Source organism: Babylonia areolata, chromosome 13, assembly GCF_041734735.1.
Source record: "Babylonia areolata isolate BAREFJ2019XMU chromosome 13, ASM4173473v1, whole genome shotgun sequence".
In the NCBI taxonomy this organism is placed as follows: Eukaryota; Metazoa; Mollusca; class Gastropoda; order Neogastropoda; family Buccinidae; genus Babylonia; species Babylonia areolata.
The window spans coordinates 31,566,410-31,587,160 of record NC_134888.1 but is presented as its reverse complement, the minus strand read 5'-3'; the positions used below and the strand labels follow the sequence as shown (position 1 = coordinate 31,587,160).

General features: G+C 37.8%; 2 protein-coding genes across 2 annotated transcripts in view; one reads left to right on the top strand and one right to left on the bottom strand.

Moving 5' to 3' along the window:
* Positions 1–102: 102 nt before the first annotated feature.
* On the bottom strand, positions 103–16,648 carry LOC143289209 (dnaJ homolog subfamily C member 3-like). Its single transcript, XM_076598152.1, has 11 exons — positions 16,459–16,648; positions 14,299–14,409; positions 13,187–13,311; positions 11,452–11,526; positions 10,646–10,789; positions 9,476–9,657; positions 8,178–8,403; positions 7,436–7,556; positions 6,170–6,302; positions 4,833–4,978; positions 103–4,372 (listed from the first exon to the last, which is right to left on the bottom strand). The coding sequence occupies exons 1-11, from the start codon at positions 16,544–16,546 to the stop codon at positions 4,227–4,229; spliced, it is 1,497 nt and encodes a 498-aa protein (XP_076454267.1). The 5' UTR covers positions 16,547–16,648; the 3' UTR covers positions 103–4,226.
* A 230-nt stretch (positions 16,649–16,878) lies between these two features.
* The window catches only part of LOC143289207 (uncharacterized), a 43,210-nt gene continuing 39,337 nt past the window's right edge, over positions 16,879–20,751 (top strand). The window contains exons 1-3 of the mRNA XM_076598151.1: positions 16,879–16,944; positions 19,590–19,858; positions 20,366–20,437. Of these exons, the coding sequence (XP_076454266.1) occupies positions 19,610–19,858; positions 20,366–20,437 (321 nt within the window). The 5' untranslated portion in view covers positions 16,879–16,944; positions 19,590–19,609. The remainder of the gene's footprint in view (positions 16,945–19,589; positions 19,859–20,365; positions 20,438–20,751) is intronic.

Below are 20,751 nucleotides of genomic sequence, written 5' to 3'. Positions count from 1 at the left end.
TCATTTGGTTTGAGAAGGAAATAAGGACATTCCATATCCTTTTCTTGCCACTTACTTGATGTTGCTCTCTCTCTCTCTTCAATTAACACTCAATACAGTGAGTCTAATGTGAAACATGATTTTATTCCCTTCTGGGCATTTCTTCGAGAAGCTGTTTTCCTCACTCACAGATACACCAGAGTTGGACAATCACCTATTCACACAGCTACTGATTCAAGCAGTCCACACACACATGCACACAAATATCACCACCACACGATACACAAACAAAAATGCATTCTGAAAATGAAAAGTTCAAACAATCAATGACAGAAAGGGTAAGGGAAGTGCAATCACAAGGACTGGATATTTTTATGTTTTGATTCTAATCCAAACAGAGAAATCCAGTGGTGTCTCTGAGGACAAAAATAAAACAGGGACATCATTTCAGCAAAGTCTGCTAGGTGCAGACTTAGCTTGAAAACATCTTAGTTCCTGAAAATTCATGCCTCTCCAATTATCTTTATTACACGGAAACAATTTCTTGGTGTGTTGAGCTACTATTTTCTTCAAGGCTCAGAGCCATTTTGTTTCAGATTTTACAATTAAAAGCTAAAATAATAAAAATCAAATATGCAAACTTAATGTCACTGCCCTCAAAAGATCCAACAACGCAAGGTCAAATTAACTGTGCTGGCACACATTATCATAAAAGACCTTAATAAAATCTGGATAAATTCCCATGGCAAGCACCTTGGTTTTCACCAGAAGTATATGGGTTTTTCATTTATGTAAATGCATAGAAAGAGCCATTTTTGCATGTTTGGTTTCACAATCATACACTTGGGAAAGAAATCTGTATAATAAGCACAAAAAGTGTATTTTATGGGAAAATAAAATATTTTACAGAGGGAAAAAATGTATACTAAAATACTGAACTGGAAAGAGGAGGGATTACTTTACTGGAGTGAGGTGGGACTGGGGTAGGGCAAAATCTCAAGAACTTGTACAAATTCAAAGAACCAAGCATACCTGATTTAAGTTTCATGTTAATCACAAGAACTGCAAGTCTCAAATCATATTTGCCAACAGTCTTAGTCTTCATGAAACGCAAGAGTTTGACACAAATGACCAGAGACTATTCGTTTTCAACACTGGAAAAAAGAATGGTAACATTTACACACAGACACACACAACCATGAATCAGCAATCCTGTGCCTATCTTTGTTGCTGTTTTTGCTGATGTTCCCCTTCTGAGAGTCACTTCTGACCTTCATCAGCGGACCCTGTCTCTGAGTGTGCTAATTTCTCTGTAAGATGGCCATTTCTCTTTCTTTATCAAACACGAAACCACATCCTGTCCGTCTTTTTTTTTTTTTTTTTGCCCCAGAAGTCTGAAGGCAGCTGGCTGAAGGCAAGCCCCACATGACACTACCTTGTGTGCCAGCAGTTTGATGGGCGTTTCACTGTCCTGCTAGGCCTCAGGCCACAGCCAGAAATGATACCTTTAGACTCCCTTCTACTATACTCCTCCACTGGATCTCTCTAGAACTGTGCATGATAGTAATGTGACAGAAGAGTGTTAAATGTTCATAAGCTTTCTACTTTATGCATAACAACTACCTAAGTAAACACAATGGACAATGAAAAAAAAATCTATAAAGGGCAATTTCAAAGGCACAAATTTCTTTTGAAAATAACAAGTGTTTGCTGCAATTAGATCTCTTAAAAAAAAAAAAAAAAAAAAAAAAAAAAAAAAAAACTGACAAAAAAAGTAAACCAAAATGAGTACATACTCACACAGAACAAAGTAAATATCACTGTGAACATGGAACAAAGTGTTTACTTATTAATAATCCATGTCTTTATCGAATTTCGAGGCATTATGATTGTATGACTGTTTATAAATAACTGGTGTAAGAACTGTACGGGCAAAGACTACATTCTACAGATTCTCTCAATTCCATTGTGCACAACTTCTTTCTCACTAGTTCACTTTTTACTTCACCATGACAAACTTGTTGAACATCAGAAAAAGGATGTACAAAACATTCATATGTAACAACCCACATGCAGAGGTATTTAAATGCACACACACACACACACCCATATACACACAGTTTTAGGATTTGCCCATACAGATTAATGAATGGTGTAACCTCAGAACCAACCAACCAGTGAAAAGAAGAATATCTCCATAAATACGAACACACAGGAAGTCATAAATCCTTCGCCAGTCATTTACCTTTCAGACACACAGCAGTTTTCACGTTCCAGGTACACAGCAATGTACATATGTACAGTTTTGCCATGCACACAGGCAAACATGGGACTGAACACACAAGAAAACATCCCAAGCATCACACTCATTCATTTACTAATACCACAGGATTAAACATTCAATATACACATTCCATGCATATTTCTGTGAGGCAGGCAACACAGAAAAGCTGCAGAGATCCCACTTATGCACTGAAGGGATTGTCCTCTCTTCCTAGCAATTCAACTAATATACCCCAAACAACCTGTTTTTCACTGCACTTCTATATTGTCACCACACTATTCACAGATTCATACACCTGGAACAAGATGTACTTAAATGTCAGACCAGTTTTATATTTCAATCTGAGAAAAACACTGTAGAAGGTACATACTGTATACAGAGTTTGATTCATCAAATCAAAGCCAGAGCTGGTCTGTCTGACCATTCTCAACCATAAATACAGACACATGCGAATGCTCTCAACCTCTTCTATAAAAAGAAACCAGTAAACCAAAGCTATGCACACCCACATTTGGATTATTCATTTCATATCAAAAACGTGAATGTTGTAAGTGTAATTTTTATACCTTGAAAAAAAAAACAAAAAACCCAGAAGACAAAAAAATTTGATTGCATCCGAGTATATTCATTGTTCTATGTATTCCCACCTCCCTGAATCCAACTTTGATCTTGTCTTCCTGTTACCTCTCTCACAGTTCACTGTGTACACCAACAGTACAACCTTCGGAGCTTCAAAAGATCCTCAAAACATGTTGCAAACGGCTGCCAGTTATCACTTCTGTTCTAACACAAATAATATGTATAAAATAGTACAAAATATAGGTTTCTATTTTCTGAACTGAATACGAAAGCACTTGATCAACAGGTGATGAACAAAGTAAGCACTAAGAGCTATGAGTTCATGGCTGAGACTATCCCTCTTTCCTCACAAAAAACTTTAAATTCCTTGGTTAAAATTTACAGAAACCATGTTTATCATCTGACTATTATAGGCACAAATGCAAAGCCATTTCACCCACACAACTATTACGACTGTTGCAACCTCATGCGTAGACTCCTGTCTGTGTAAAATGTTTCAGATGCCATCCAATGATTGTGATTTTTAAGCACTTTTAAGCTTATGCTTCAAATTCCTCCTCCACAATCAATGTCACTAACATAACCCATGTACTGCTGGAACTTTGTGTTTTGAGTGTTATGTATTGCTTGGTGTTCTGTTGCATGTTTTGCCTTCAGTTCAGGTATCAATTGCTTCTCCTATCAATCGCACAGAGGGTGGGTGCTAGCCACTGTTTAGAAGATGCGATTTGTCTGTTTATACATTCTAATGTATCATGGACATAGTGAAACCAACATTCTGCTATTCTACGTGGGGTTAGTCGGTTACGGCGACATACACTGCACGGTCAATTTCAAACAATCCGACAAATGAACAGCTGAAATAGCTCATGTATCAGTGCCTTACCTGTTTCTGCAATGTGATGAATCCAGTCTTACTATTTTTTGGTTAAGTTTTCTTTTTTGTTTTGTTTTGTTTTGTTTTTGATTGCTCCAAACTGTACTTTATAACTTTATAACAGCACACTGGAAACAGAATGCAAATTTGGAGTTGACAGCAAATGTATTTTGTTAATTTTTTTTTTTTTTTTTAAGCAGTAGAGAACGAACATCATTCATTTAATTTTTGTTGTTGTCTGCTTTAGACATAAACAAAACATTAGACAAGGTAAGACTAAACTTATCTCCTGTAGAGTATTTTCCAACAGACTGATTTATTCTTTTCTCATGTTTGCCAAACTCAGCAAACATGATGCTGTTTTTCCTGATCAGGTATTACATTATCTTAACTCTTCCCTTCCCATTCTCCCTCCCCTCAGCTAATTCTTGCTCTCTCCCACTTCATGATCCACCCACCTACCCATCCTTAACAACACTGTCATTGGCCCTATCACAGCCCAAGTCATCAATTGAAGTTGAACTTGAAGTTGAAGCCCCCTGATCCAAAAGGATTGAATCCTTGCTGGAAGAATGGGTGCCCGCCAAACCCGTTGCCTTGTTGTTGCTCAGGGTCCAGGGGATCCTCTCCAGAATCAAACCGTTTTCGCATTTCTGAAAACAGATGGCAAAAGACTTGAACCCCTCTCTCTTCTTCATAATTGTAGCCGTGGAATGTCACGCACACACACAAAACAACAACCAACAACCAAAAAGAGGTGAGCACTCATATTTCATGAACACGATTGTCCAGTTCATCACTACTCAACACTGATATTTCATCAACATGACTGTCCAGTTCATCACAGCACTAAACTTTGGACATATAATAAAACATTTTTCTGGACCCCTGACACATTATCTCTCTCATGTTCTTTACACACTGCTTCCCCTCTACACCTCTTTCTTTACAAAGATTTTTTTTATAATGAGGGTGTTATCTCCTTAAAACCACTGAAAAGTAAATAAATAAATATAGGGCATGGACATTCTTTTACTCTCATATGCATAAATTCCTGGTGTTCTTTTTAGACAAATTAAAGGGATAAAGTACAACATATATTTATCAACTCACCAGGATCTGTGAGCACCTCTTTTGCAGCAGCAATGTCCATAAACATCTTCTCTGCCTTCTGTTTATCATCTCCTTCGTACTTGTCAGGATGCCATTTCACTGCCAGCTTTCGGTATGCCTTCAGGATTTCCTTCTTTCTGGCAGTTCTGCAAGAAAAGAGAACATGATGCAGTGGTACCCACACTTACTATTAAATCAAGAAGTCCGGCTGCAGAGGGGGGTTATGAAGAAAAGAAGGCAACTGGCCATCTAAAATCAGGATACAGCTAACAACACTCACACAACAAACTAACAAGCCACAACCCCTCCCCATCCCTTCATTCTTTTCATTTGTTTGTTTAAATACCATGCAGTCCATTGCAAACTTCCAGACAGTCTTGAATCGCCCAGTGCTGCGTGTGTGTGTGTGTGTGTGTGTGTGTGTGTGTGTGTGTGTGTGTGTGTGTGTGTGTGTGTGTGTGTGTATACTTATCCCATTCCGGGATCCCCTACAATCTTCTCTGCCAACACCTCATTTTATTCTGACATTATCATCATGCTCTTCACCTCCCCCTAAACATGCATTCTTAAGTTGTAATGAAAGCAGGAAATTTTTTCAACATGCAGCTATAGCTAGCAATCAATCACAACTCTTTATCAAATGCTAAGTTGTAAAAAATAATGTTTTAAGAAATTACTGCTAAAATCTTTTCTTTTTTTAAAAACAGGACTGAGACAAGTTTGGATTAACAGATTATTTCCTCTCCAGACTATCTAAAGACATCTACTTTTCAGTGTTTTCCAGCATAAATGATACTGAAATTACACATTCTTTTTATGAACATGACGCAGTACCAGTCTGATAGAGAGAACACTACAGATACAGGCAAACAGAAGTAACAATTGCCACATAGCAACACAACAAAAACAATGATCCAACCTAACATGTTTCATGTGCCAAAATTAAATATGCAGAACATAGACCCCTCACCTCTTGCCTTATCATCCCACCCAACCAAATACTTCACACATTTCCTCTGATATAACATACCCCCATTCCTAACACTGAATTCTTTGAGATGTTTGCACTCTCCTCGCCACTCAAAACCCTCTCACAAATCCTAGCACACCATTCTCCATAAAAATACTTGCATAAACCAGAAGAAGTATTGCTGCATTAAAAGAAAAATTCTGCACAAGTTCACGAAAACAGATTACAGGCCACATTACACTGAGAAACATTTTCTAAATGTTAATGCAAACGTTTTTTCACTGTTACTTTACACACATAAAAATCTTTGAGGAGCTGAAAAGAGAAACAGAACTGGAACCATATCAATCACTCCAAAGGTACATACCTTTTGACACCTAAAATTTTGTAATAATCCTTTTTGTTTGCCTGCTTTTGAAGTTTCTGTGCTTTATTGAGCCCTTCTTTTACACGCCTTGAATCTGGGTCTATTTCGTTGGCTTTCTGATAGTCACTGATAGCTGAAAAACACACACAAAAAACAATCTCAATAATATTAAATAGTATTTTTACACTATCATTTAACATTAATTACACTGATGCATAGACAGGTAGTTAAATGTCTGTGTCAACATTAACAATGTGATTTTTTAATGACTAAGAAAAAGAATGAAAATGAGTTACCCGTGTGCCAAATTTTTTACATAATTTTCTTTATCCAGAAAGGCTTTCTTTATCATCTTTGTTCAACTGAGCAAAAGGATTCACAGTTGCTTCCAGAATTTGACAGTGCTTCTGAAAAGCTGAAGTGTCTGACATTTAACTGTGTCAATGAAAACAGAACTTGAAAACTAAACTTATGCACTCAAATATAGGATGTTCTAAGGTGCACACTCCTCACTTTCCAAAGATAAAAAAGAAAAAGAAAAAAAGATCTCTTTTAAGTCAAAGAAAAACCACCAACAATAAATCCATGTAAGTTCGTATGTGACGAATGAAACAATACATATAATTATGTAACTGGATGTCAAGGGTATCAGTAACGCACTGAAAAGAGGACATAACTGAAAGGATGGAATCCATCCAAAGAACATGGTACACCCACTTGGGTTGTTTCACATCAACCATCTCCACTGATGAACAACACAAAACAGGAAGAATCAGAAATCAGACACATCCAAAAGGTTCACAGAAGCAGAAAACAGAGGACATAACATCATACATCCAGTGGTCGTCAATGGGTTAAACACTGAACTACCAGTTACCACTGCTGAATCAAGTTACCACTTCAACTGCAACCCAGCCAGTTTTGCTTGACACACCCTTTCAGTTTCAACCTCTTGTTCACAGTTGTCGTGTTTACAAGTCTTGTGATTCTGTCATTTCTGCACTACCGCCTGTTTCTGAAGTTTCAGGCAAGGGAATGTAAGAGAGAGTATTTGTACCCAGTGCCATCATGAAATGTTTTGTCAAAACCTTTTTTTCATGGAACATGAAAAGTTCATAAATTCCTTTCACTAGCAAACCATGCTATACACCACTGAGTAGAAATATCAGGACATTATGGAACAATACAGGCTGGCAGTCAGTGACCTCAAAACAGAATCAACGCATAGTGGAAAAAAAAAAAGAAAAGCAAGGGGAAAAAACACACCTTTATCATATTCCTCGTTCGTTATATAAGCCTCTGCACGGTCTATCAATGCGTCAATGTTTTCTGGGTCCATTTCCAGCACCTGGTTGCATAACTCTAAAGCATTCTTTATGCTCCCCATCTGTAACACACACAACACAAAACATGCAATTACACTGCAGTGCGAAACCCCTCGCTTCTATTGATACATGTTTTACCAGCTGAGCTAGATATGATATTGTATTGTATTGTACTATATTGTATTCTATTGTATTACTCCTTTGTCACAACATATTTCTCTGTGTGAAGTTCAGGCTGCTCTCCCAAGGGAGAGCTGAGTCCTTCTTGTGAAAAGTCTTTTTTATGACATTACAGAAGAAAATCTTTAAGGTCATTTAATTAAATGCAGAGTATGTCACTGGATCTTATTTTTTGCAGATTCTTCTGCTTTCATGGGTGCAACTCTCACGTTTAGTCTCATGTACCTGTGGGCTTGTTCACGACTGTTTCAAACTTGCCATAAAGGACAGCCATACAGAAGTGTTTAATGGATTCTGGATGAGGAAAATGATACGAATGCCTCTGAAAAAGCATGGAAGACTGTCAAATTAAAAAAACCAAAGAAACAAAATAACTACACAAAAAAAACAACAACCAAAAGAACAAAAACAAACAAAAAAACAACAAAAAACATCTGAAAATCTTTATCATTCATTTCACGAAACTGTTTATGCAAAAACTGTACAATGACTTGCATGCTTACCCTGGAATAACAGTGACAGAAGTAGGACTTGGCACGGATGATGAAAGAAGGTATAGCTGGCTCCGTCTTGATGATCTGGTCAGCCTTGTCCACACACTCTTGGTATTTTTCCTCATTTTTCAAGTCTTTGGCTGATGCCAACTGCTTTGCCAGCTTCTTCACTTTCTTATAATGAGCGAAGCATTCTTTGTGGTCAGGGTCTAGTTTAAGGCACTCACGGATCTGCCTGTGAAACACAAAAGACTGCATTTTGTAATGACTGCTTTGCTGTGAGACCTAATACACACAAACTTGCAGTGCATGCGAGCGCACATACACACATACATTTGCAGGCACAGGCATGTAAAGACAGATGCACACACATAGGCACATACATATCCCCTCCCTCACACTCCTCCCAACCTGTACTCAGAAAAAATAGTACTTTCAACTAAAAATTTCGAACTCAACCTCTCTCTGTGATATGACAGGCTCAAAACCAACCATAAACATCTAAATAGCAAAAAAAAAAAAAAAAAAAAAAAAAAAAAAAAAAAAAAAAAAAAGAGAAGAAAAATAGAAATAGAAATACTGACCATGTATATTTCTGAGACACTAAAAGTAAGGATGTCAGCCACATGTATGCTTCACTGTCTCTGTGTGAATTTGGAAATAAAATTCTCAAACTTTCTGTCCCCAACTTTTATTCAGGTAACATTTTAATACTCATGGAAAAGCAGGAGAAGGAGAAGACAAGAGAGAACAGGCCAATCTTTCTGTATGGATTTCTCCAGGTCATTATTTGCTCTAAAGAGGGCTATACAAGATCTGACAAAAAGACAAAACTGAGATAGTAGATAGATAATCTGGTAACAGAAAGATGCAGATCTATCAGCAAACAGAATGTAGCAATAGCAAAAAATAAAACAGTTCCAAATCGGTGGAATTTACAAGACAATGCTGACCTGCAGATTTATTTAAACAAACTGGAGACAGTCACTGAAAACCAGGCATCACTGATGGAAACAGCATTTGAGGTTCTCACAGTGTCGGAAATTAGGAGAAAAATATCAAAGTTAATAACGCACCAGAACATATCTCTCTGCAAATATATCAACTTTTTGCTGTTCTCTGTCATTTCATCTACAAGAATCAAACATCGAACAGCGCGTCCAACTACACTCAATTCAATTTGGCTCAAAGCCAACACAGGACCAAACCAGAAGTGATAAATGTCGGCGATATGGCATAACAAACCACAGCGACACCTGTCACCCTTCACACTGTTCTCTTAACCACCGTCACCCTGACTGACTTACTCCAGTGATTCCTCCTCCTCTCCCATTTGGTAGTGCAAAAGGCTGAGGCGTAAGTAGCCCTTGGTGTTGTCAGGGGTCATCTTCACCGTCTGCCTCAGCTCTCCCGTTGCCTTGCCCAGCTCCCCCAGGGCCACATAGGACTCTGCTCGCATTTCTCGCAACTCTGTGTGGGATGGACAGTGCTGAAACAGTCAGACAGTTATCATTATTATTATTATTATCATCATCATCATCATTATTATCACTATTTATGATGTTTATATTGCACTCATCATCAGTCAGAAACCAAACTTTGAGTGCTTTACAAATACGGATTCATTTGCCCAACAGCTGCCTACCTGGGTAAAGCTGAATGACAGCTGCCTTTAGGCACTTGTCACTCATTTCCAGTGTCATTTAGTCAACCTTCAATCATATGCGCACATGCATAAGTATTTCAGTGGATTTTTCTGCAGAATGTTGCCAGAGACAACCATTTTGTTGCAGTGGGTTCATTAATGTGTGCTAAGTGCATACTGCACATGGAATCCTGGTTTATCATCTCATCCGAATGACTAGCAACCAGACCACCACTGAAGGTGTAGTAAAGGGGCAGAATGAGGGATCGATCCCATGCAGATTGTCTGGCTTTCTAGGTGGATGTGCTATCACTAGGCCATCTCTCCATGTTTCATGTACTTTGTGCCTGTGTTTTGTTTAGCTATTTGTTGCTTGTTCTATCACAATAACTTATAAAAGCAATTTTCAATAAAGGTAAACAGCAAAAGTTTGCATAACAACCAGACTTAACAAAGACCAAAGCCTACAAAGAACATATCTGCTTACATTATAATTTATAGTCTCATCTAGATAGTGCATATATCTATATTTGTTTAAAATAATGTAACCAGTATTGTTAATGAAACAGACAATTGCAGATGGTTTTATTGACACTCCCAGTCACTGACAAATGCCACTATTGATGGCAGAGATGGTGATTTTATTTATACATTTACCAGGAAAAAATAAAATAAAATAATGAATCAGGAAAAAGTTCAAAACTAAAAAAACATTGAGTTGACATGAGACATATTTCTGGACTAACAGATGAAGGAGAACGCTAGGTAACATTTTCCAAGCCTGGGGAAGATAGCAGAGCTGAAGAACAGTAAACAAATAATAAGCACATACCTCAATCACAGGTCCCAAAAGGGAAATGACATTTTCATGTTGCTCTTGTTTGTACAACAACTTGGCCTGGTCAATCTGGTGCTGCAGGGGCTGAATCAACTGAGATTTCTCCCTGGCTTCTGCATTGCCGGGCTCCTGATTCACCTGTCAGAAAGGGATTGGAAAAGCATATATGCACAACAGCCGCTATGATCATGTTGCAGATACATGTATGTGCTTGATACATGGTGTTTTATTGCCAAGCACACTTCACAGCTGACCAGTACACTACTGAGATGTACAAAGCACAGCAGGAAGTACTAAAATTTTCAAGCCTATTTCAGCCACGTTTATCAGAATCATTCAGGTTAAAACAAGAGCAGATTTTGCAAACATCACAAAGTGAGAGAAACTCATACTCAACAGTGGACAATGAAGGTGTTCATACATTACCCTGTGAAATGCAGCAACAATGATCATCATCAAATAAATGGGAAGGGTTTAAAATAAGAAAGAAAGAAAGTAGAGGAAAAAAAAAAGAAGAGAAAACAGCCAATAATCTAATCTATAAAAAATCTCATCTACAAAAGAATCACAAAACAAAAGCATTATTCACAATTATAAAACCAGTATTGTATTTCAATGCAGAAGGTTTCTTGATTTTTCTTTAAGCTGGAGCATGCATACACAAACATATTTTCACTTAAGTCAGTATGAGTGGTAGGCATATTCAAATATATACATGTTTCAATGAAAATACACTGCAGCCTTTTAGCTCAAGAAAACACTACAATGAAGAGAGGTCAATTACGATGAAAGATTCTCACCACTTGCTGGAAGTCTTCCTGTGCTTCTTTCAGGTTTCCTTGTTTCAGCAGTATGTTACCCCTCTGCAATCGTGCCTGTGAGAACAAAACACGCTCTACACATTTAACTGAATATCATTACACTTTTTCATACATAACAGAAATTTCTCCAGCTAAGAAACATACAAAACAAACCAGCTTTTTTTTTTTCGAACATAAAATTACCCAATGATGAATTATGATTAATTTTCTTAAAGTTTCAGAAAAAGAGACTCAGAGAGAGAGAGAGAGAGAGAGAGAGAGAGAAGACAACACCACCAATTTATCTGTGCCAATGCAAAGCTCAGGTTAAAGAGAAAGGTGAATGGACATGTACATGTGTGTGAAGGAGAGATATAAGAGTGCATGTGCGTTGTGCATGTGTGTGTGTTTGTAAGCACACACTAGTGAAGGCAGATTCTTATTAGCTGAAGAGCACTATAACAGTCTTGAAGTTGAAAATCAGAAAGGTTGAAGCAAAAAGGCCTGAAACAGTAAAAGGTGCCCAGGGTCCCATATAAATATTTCTACCTCCAACCTCCACCAGGAGGTGCAAACCTCACGTCTCTGTGTCTTTTAATGATGACAGATGAAGTCATGTCCACAATAGGAACTGCAGCCAGAGAGACAATGGACCAAGCAGGAGTTGGGAGGTTGGGTACATGATGGAGCTCAAACCATGCAGGGGCTGATGTGATACAACTATCAGTGTTACCTCTGGGATAACCAGAACCTTCTCTGTTCTCTTCATGCTGATTTGAGGACCCTTCCAGACTGCAGCAAATCAAGCAGTCTTTTGTAATGGACAGATACAGCACTGAACACACGAGACAGGTGGGAGATCAAGGGCATGTAACTGTAGACATATGTGTATATAAAAAAAAAAAAAAAAAAAAAAAAAAAAAAAATATATATATATATATATCCACCTTACAGAGCAGGTCTGTATGTGACTCAAAGCACGTCACAATGGTTGATGAATCTGTGTGCATTCTGATGCTTTTTTTGCATTTTGGAACTTCAGGAGCTGAACATACACTGCCCCTGCCTCTCATACCAGAGGTTCTTTTTTTTTTTTTTTTTTAAATTATAGTTCAAAAGAAGACAGGAGGCAGAAGAGAGTGCCACCTTGCCTCTATGTTCAACAAGCTATTCAGGTGTCCTCAATGCAGAAAAGGATAAGTTTCTTTTTTTTTCTTCTTCTTTTTTTGTTGTCCTTGATTAAGCAGCAAGTCTCTCATCTTTTCATTTTCATCCAGTCACAACTGCTGTTATGTCGAGAAACACAGGAATCCCCATCTATGCCAGATATTGTACTATCAAGTGACTCTGATATGAGTAATTTAGTAGTTACAATCATGGGACGGTAGTCTGTTTGGATACAATCTGTCCACATCCAAGATAATGTACAGTATTGTCAACTTGGCCCAGAGTTTAAACATTATGCAGAGATCTTTTCATTGTTTTGACATTCAGCAAATAAATAAAAGGAAAATTTTAAGCACACACCCTTGAACACGCAAACACTAATAAGCATGCATACACAAGCACACACATTCTTCGGAGTGCTAACACACACACACACACTGTGACACAGAGCAACTGTTTGCTAACAATTTCATTTTTAAACTAATAAGTTTTCCCCATCAAAAAGCAATGCATTATGATTCAAATGCAGTTTCTTCTTTCTCCCTCAAATTCAACAAAAACAACTTACAGCAATGAAGTCTGGACGTAGTTCTAACACTTTGTTCAAGTCAGGCAGTGCAGATCGTGACTTGCCAAGAGCCAGATAGACTGTGGCTCTTCTAAAGTATGTCAGGTAGTTCTTAGGATCACCATCTGCAAGAGTAAATCACTTATATAATTTACATGCACAGACCTCAACGTCTTTCCTTTATCAATAGCATCTAGGATGATATCATAAGTATCAATAATAATAATACCAGTACTTATACTTTACTACATTAGCTCAAAATCAAACAATTACAGCCTCGCCCTTAGATCCCACAGCTGAAATATTTGTTGCAATAACTATAACTGTATAAGTAAGTTACTAACATTTACACTTTTTATCCAGTCTGAAGTCAGCATCTACAAATGCAGAAGGCTCCAGCCACCAATACTCTTCCTCACAACTGACCATGTTTCAAAAAAAATTCTGCATGCAAAGACTTAAAAACTTGATCTTGATTTCAGTGGGTTTTGATCTGATTTGATCGAAATAACCTTTACTAATAACCATAATGACCATTCTTTCTTTTAAACATCTTCATGAATCCAAACAATTCAATATAAGTTTTAAATCTGATTTTTCAGTTACACTCACGAACAGATCTATACAAAATACATAAAACTGACCAATGAAAAGTTCTTTTTTTATTTTATTTTTTATATTTATCATAGCATTATTAACAGAATCCACCATCATGGTTCCTGAGCACATAAGCAAAAAGACAATAAATTAAGTCCTCTTAGCATTGCTCTGTGCCTTCTGCACATTATATATTGCTAAAATGTAGAATGCATCAACAATCAACTTGTATAAACTTGGAGATATTTTTGTATTTGTGGGAGTAAATTATAAATCAATGTAACATGATATGCACTAATGTTTTCCCATATCATACACTGGAATAAGGAAATCTAAAATTTGACATTCACAAATAAAATATCAATACATTGATAAAAAAAATTTTAAAAAAAGAAGAAGAAAAAAAAAAAGCGGGCACGCATGGGATTAATAGAATTTTTTTGTCTTTTGATGAGGAACTGTGTGCCACAAAAAGTACATCTGAATCATAAGTTTTGATAATGATATATACTGACCCACAGCAGCATGATAATGAGACAGGGCATCAGCTAGTTGTCCAGCTGCTAGCAACTTTTTTCCCATTTCCAGGTGCTGTTCCACTTCACTTTGCCCGGCCCCAACCACGGCTGTGATAAAACAGAAAAAACAAATTCAGTTCATGAATGTTATCACTGCAAGTATAGATCTATCACAGTATTATTGTTTTAAAATCTTTCCCCAATCCCATCCCCTGACAAAGTTGCCACTTGCTGGGTTATAAGCAACATAATTTAATATTTTGCTCCAATAAAGAACCTCCATACTCGATATCATCACGGAGATCAAATCAAGGAGAAGTTGTAGAATAGGATGTGTCCTTAGAAAAGTGCAAGGTAGAACATGGGACTGGGAGACAAACTGCAGAACAGTTGAACTGAAGGAGTACAGATATTACGTTATCTTCTTCCTTTTTAGAGACCACAATCATCATTATGATTATTCTGTCACTAAAATGAGGGAGTCTGATCTATTAAAACAAACAAAAAAACAACAACATACACACACACATACACACACACACAGACACCCACCCACACACACACACACAGAGACAGTTTGGAGGCCCTTAACACATGTGTCGATGGTCTTGGCCTCTACTATGTCTTCTGATAAATTGTTCCAATCCCTGATGGTCCTTGGGAGGAACAAGAACTGTAGTCTGTAGGTACTGGGATCGACATTGTGGGAGCTTGAACTGCTGGCTATGACTGCCGCGCTGTCGTGGCGGAGCAGGAACTTACTTGCTTTTGATGCAGTCAATGTGGAAAAGGTTATGGTTGATTTTGTAAAACACAGCAAGGCGTGCTGTCCATCTCATGTCCTAAGACTAGGCCACTTGAGATCCTCTATTATGTCTAAGGGGCTGGAGGTGTGCCTCTAGCACCTCATTATCATGATTATGAACCAGGCTGCTCTCTTCCAGATGGCCTCAAATCTGTCAATGTTCTGTTGAGTAAGAGGATCCCAGACTAAGCATGCATACTCTAGGATGGGATGTACATTGGATTTGTTGGACATCTCTTTATGCTTCTGGAGCTTATCTTCAGATTCCTTTTCAGGAAGCCTGGGGTCTTGTTGGCTTTACTGCACTCCAGTTTATATCTTGGGTGATGATAACTCCTTGGTACTTGACGATAGTGACGGTTTCAACTCAAACAGTATGCCTATGCAGTTCATAGTTGTAAGGACTGTACTGTTGAGTGACACTGGAAGTGTGAAGCATTTCCCAGGGTGGAAGATCATGTCCCATTTCTTCCTGTAGATGGAACTGATCCTCCTGGGAAGTGGTTGTGTTGTTCATGGCAGTGTTGTCCACAAGCAGTTGTGTGCTGGACATCAGGGTTGCTGGCAGGTTGTTTATTTAGACCAAAAACAGGCATGGACCCAAAACTGAGCCTTGAGGAACTCCTGGCGTCACTACTGATGAAGTCTGACCACTCTCCATTCAAAACTGCGGCATGCATTCTGCCACTCAGGTAGTTGGTGATCCACCAACTGATCTCTCCTCGAATCCCATAATGGTGGAGCTTATGTAGCAGGAGACTACGGTTGACCTTATCAAAGGTGCTGGCAAAATCCATCGAGAGATCTCTGGTAGCTGTCATATGTGCAAGATAGATAAAAATCAAGGAAGGAAGGAAGGAAAAAGATCCATAAAAACTAGCCCGAACACTGCTATAGTTATTGCATCTCTCATACTTGACTGTACATTACATACAATATTATATTTTTCTTCTTTTAAATTGCAACAGAGGTGATTTAAGTCAATGGCAACCACATCCCCCCTCCTCCACCCCCCTCCCCACAATGCAGTGAACATGAACAAAAGGAAAAAAACTGCTTTGTGTGGTTTCACAATATTTGGGATCCTTATCCAGTGTGATGCTCAGAGATGCTGGCTGCTGAGACCACATTCTGTCCTGTTCCAAACTTGAGGGCCCTCGTTTCCACTTAACATGTGTCAACTTGGCGCTGCCATTTTGGTCTATCGTCAAAAGTATATTGTACAATATTTCACTGTTAAAAAATACATACTGGTAGTGCACCACAGTAGGATCTGGCATTTTAAATTCTTTTACTGGTGTAGAACAGTAAGTCTGACATGTCAGTGTTTTACATGTAAAGTTTGTACTTACCATCGTGACAGTAAATATCCAGCGTCAGCAGGAACAACGCAAAAGATCTCACTGTTTGCATCCAGTCCGGTGTAAGTGGTAATCTCATCTTTGAAGCGCTATGTGTGACTGTGATTGTTGTATCATGCCAAACAACCGTTTTCAAAGTTCAACAGTGTCGTGTCCCGTTTAGTGTAACAACACATTACACATCGTGGTTAACATGGATTGGTTGATATTTGTTTCCGGGTCAAACGTTGACATTGAACTTGTCGCGGTATTACGTGCCCAGAGAAAAATAATAGATATTTTGTTAAATTCTAGAATAAGCAACTTTCAAAACGATAGAAACACAGACATGAGGGAACAGTTCATGCAACGAACCCAACGATATTTTTATTTCAATTTTATTTTCAGTTCCCATCGTGCCTCATGGCATCTTAAGATGGCGTCCGTTTAAGTTGACAACCGCGAAGGCTGCACTGGCAACTGCAATATTTCATTAAAGTAAGGTGATTTCAGGTAGTCTACGAAATTATATCAAACACTGACGATCATTCAGCATATATCCCTATATCCTCCATTATAATTTTGTTTTGAATGTTCTAAATAAGGTATATCCTCCTCGATTTTGTCAAATGCTGTTCCGAAAACTAGTCCATTCATGTTTCCCAGCTGACTGATATGTCACATTTTATGAATGATTATGGATCAAGATGCAGTACATCGCAACGGAAACGACAGAGCGCACATAAATAGTAAAAAAAAAAGAAGTGATTTAGAAAAAGAAAGCCAACTGATAGTCATTTGAAAAAAAATGTTCCTATTGAAATCAACTTGTGGTAAATGAAAAAGAAAAGTAAACCCAAAGCATTTTGCTGTTATTGATGATTGTATTGTATTTCACTTTTTGTCACAACAGACTTCTCTTTGTGAAATTCGGGCTGCTCTCCCCAAGGAGAGAGCATCGCTACACTACAGCGCCACCCATTAAAAAAAAAAAAAAAATTCCAGCGTGCAGTTTGTTTTTCCTATTGAAGTGGATTTTTCTACAGAATTTTGCCAGGAACAACCCTTTTGTTACCATGGGCTTGTTCACGTGCACTAAGTGCATGCTGCACACAGGACCTCGGTTTATTGCCTCATCCAAATGACTAGTGACCACCACTCAAAGTCTAGTGGAGGAGGAGGAAATATCAGCTGAGCTGTGATTCGAACCACCGTGCCCAGATTCTCTCGCTTCCTAGGCAGACACGTCACCTCTAGGCCACCATTCCACTTACATTCTTTAAGCTTCCCCAGTTGAACCAGGGTTATCCAGACCCCACTCTCAGTATCAGTAGCTCAAGGAAGCGTCACTGCGTTCGGTCAAATCCATATACGCTACACCACATCTGCCAACCAGATGCCTGACCAGCAGCGTAACCCAATGCGCTTAGTCAGGCCTTGAGAGAAAAAAGAAGAAAAAACCCAAACAAACAAAAATTTAAAAGAAAAAAAAAGCACAAAAAAAATAAATAAAAAAATAAATAAATAAATAAAATAATAGATAAATACATAAAAATGCTACTACTACTGATAATAATATTTAAAAGGCGCAAAATCTTAATTAAGTCAACTCTAGGTGTGCACACACACACACACACACACACACACACACACAAATAAAAAACAAAAATAAAAAATAAAAAAAGCAAAATAACTCTCAAGTTCTGTTTTAGTTTACAGTGACAGTAGGTCAGATGGTCTGCTTAACATGGGTGTATGTGTTATGTGCCTGCTGAACCTGCAGTGATAGTGGCCCCTCACTTGGTTGTTGCTATTCTGTGATGGTTTATATGAAGAACGAGTTGCAGTATCGCTCAGTACTGCTGTCAGGATGCTGTAGCCTTAGAATTGTTGAAGGCTTGACATTCTCTACATTTGATTAAAATCCTACAATTCTTGTGGGGTTGATCTTAGATCCAATGATATTTGCAGGGGAGGGGAATTTCTGTGTGTGGATTCAATCCTCTGAGCGTGTTGCTTATGCAGTCTTGTTGCCCTATTTAATGGTTTCTGTCAGTCAGTATCAGGTATTGCATTTTGTCTTGGTGGTTTCAAAGGTGGTGGCAGATGGGTATGTTCAAGCAGTTTACTGGCCACTGAGGGGAGTGATACTGGTCTGTAATTCTCTGTGCTTGTTCACATTCAAATATAGATTCTGCCAGTTCAGTTGACCAACTTGTCAATGTCTGTCTGAATCCATGTCATCTTGCCTGGATAAGTTGTAAAGTTTTACATCATCTGAAGAAAATTGGCATGGACTGAACATCTTCAAGGAGGTCATTGATAAAAATAATTATTTATACTTATAGAACAGGACCAGGTATGCTTCCTTGAGGGATACCACTCGGAACATGAAGATTGAGGGACATCATTGTGTGTCCTGTGCTTTCTGGTTTGCGTTTTATTTTTATCAGATAATATTTTTAAGTAGTCCATGTGGCAGATACTATCAAAGCATATTAAACATCTGCCCTTACTCAATCTGGAATATAGATAGTTTTCTGTGATTTCTTGAAAAATGTAGATCAAATGGATGTATCGTTTCTTATTTTCAGGACGGGAAGAGTATGGAAATTCAGTGTTAGTGCTTTAATTTAGCTTTGTTTGTATAATTTGTGTGTGTGTGTGTGTGTGTGTGTGTGTGTGTGTGTTGGCAGCTAGTGGAGTATCTCTGATGTCACTGACTGATGTTTTTTTTTCACCAAAATAAATTATTTACTTGGTGAAGATACTAACAAAGCTTTGGCTAGGGCTTCAGAGACAGAGTGTAGATTGTTCCTTTTTCTGATCTTCTCCCTCAATTTATGATATATTGATATATAACCTTTACAGGAGTTTTGGTTTTATTTTATTTTATATTATTTTTTTTTACATTATAGTTATTATTTATTATTTATCTATTTGTGTAAGCTTATATATCATTTATTCACCTTTTTTTTTCTTTTCTTTTTTTCTCAAGGCCTGACTAAGCGCGTTGGGTTACGCTGCTGGTCAGGCATCTGCTTGGCAGATGTGGTGTAGCGTATATGGATTTGTCCGAACGCAGTGACGCCTCCTTGAGCTACTGAAACTGTTAACTCCTGGTTTTGCGATATCCGTTGCAGGTTTCGGATAGCAGGCTATCATGGCTACGCAGTACATGTACTCCCCCCAGGTGAACTACGCAAGCCACCCACCCTCTCATCCATCACTGCAGCAGCATCATGGAAATGGCTTCAGAAACGGTGGATTTGCCTTCAGGAAGCGTTTTGAGAGGGTGGACTGGCGCAAGATGGCCGCTGTTGACGTGGAACAGATTTCACGAACACTTGATTTTAATGCGTTGCAAGAGAATATCATGAATATAACTTTCTGCAACATTGAAACGGAATTGGTGAGTGTTTTTGTGGCTTAGTTTTTTCCTTAACTTTTTCTTAGCTGAAGCACAAGGAGTGAAAAAATTATCTGTACAGCCGATAAAAAAGAACATGCAGGAAGTGTATAAGAAGGCAGAAGTTGGGTAATTAAACTTTATTTTGATTGCTGCTGTCTATTATTCAGCTGTTGTGTAATAGGGCTAATGAGCCACATCAGATTGGTACAAGATTTCTATGTGTGTGGTTAAAAAATTTTTTTTTTTTCATACATTGTATTGTTGGGTTGTTCCCCCCCCCCCCCCCCCTTTTTTTTTTTAAATTTCCAGATTGGTTTGTTATGTTTGTTTTTGTTGTCGTTGGTTTCTTTTTTTTATGTTATCTATATCCATGTATGTATCAAAAAATGAATAAAAAATATGTGTGAAAAAAAAGAAAGATTTCTAGTACTGCCAAAATTTGTCATGATGTGATTCTCATATCTGTTTACTTCTTACTTTGATTTCCTGTCATTATGTGTTTCCTAGGATGTGAGAACAGTGGACCCAAATTTTCTGAAACTCTTCAAGTTGGCACAGCTGACCATTGAATATTTGCTGGTAAGTGAACAGCTGCAGTCTTTAGATCTGCGATTCTCTTGCTTATTATATTATTACAAGCAATATAAAATTAAAATTAATTGGTTATTGTATGACTGCTTTGTTTGATATAATGTGTTAGTGTGTGTATGTGGTTGTAAGTGTGTGCATGTGAGCATCAAAATAAATGAGAATATTTCTTAATTTTTAAATATTTGTTTGTGTAGACATGTGAGCATCATTGTATAACTTAGAATATGATGTAATTCCTTATATTTGTAAAACCATTACCTCATTTAAAACATACTCTTACAATACATGCTTCCACACATGCA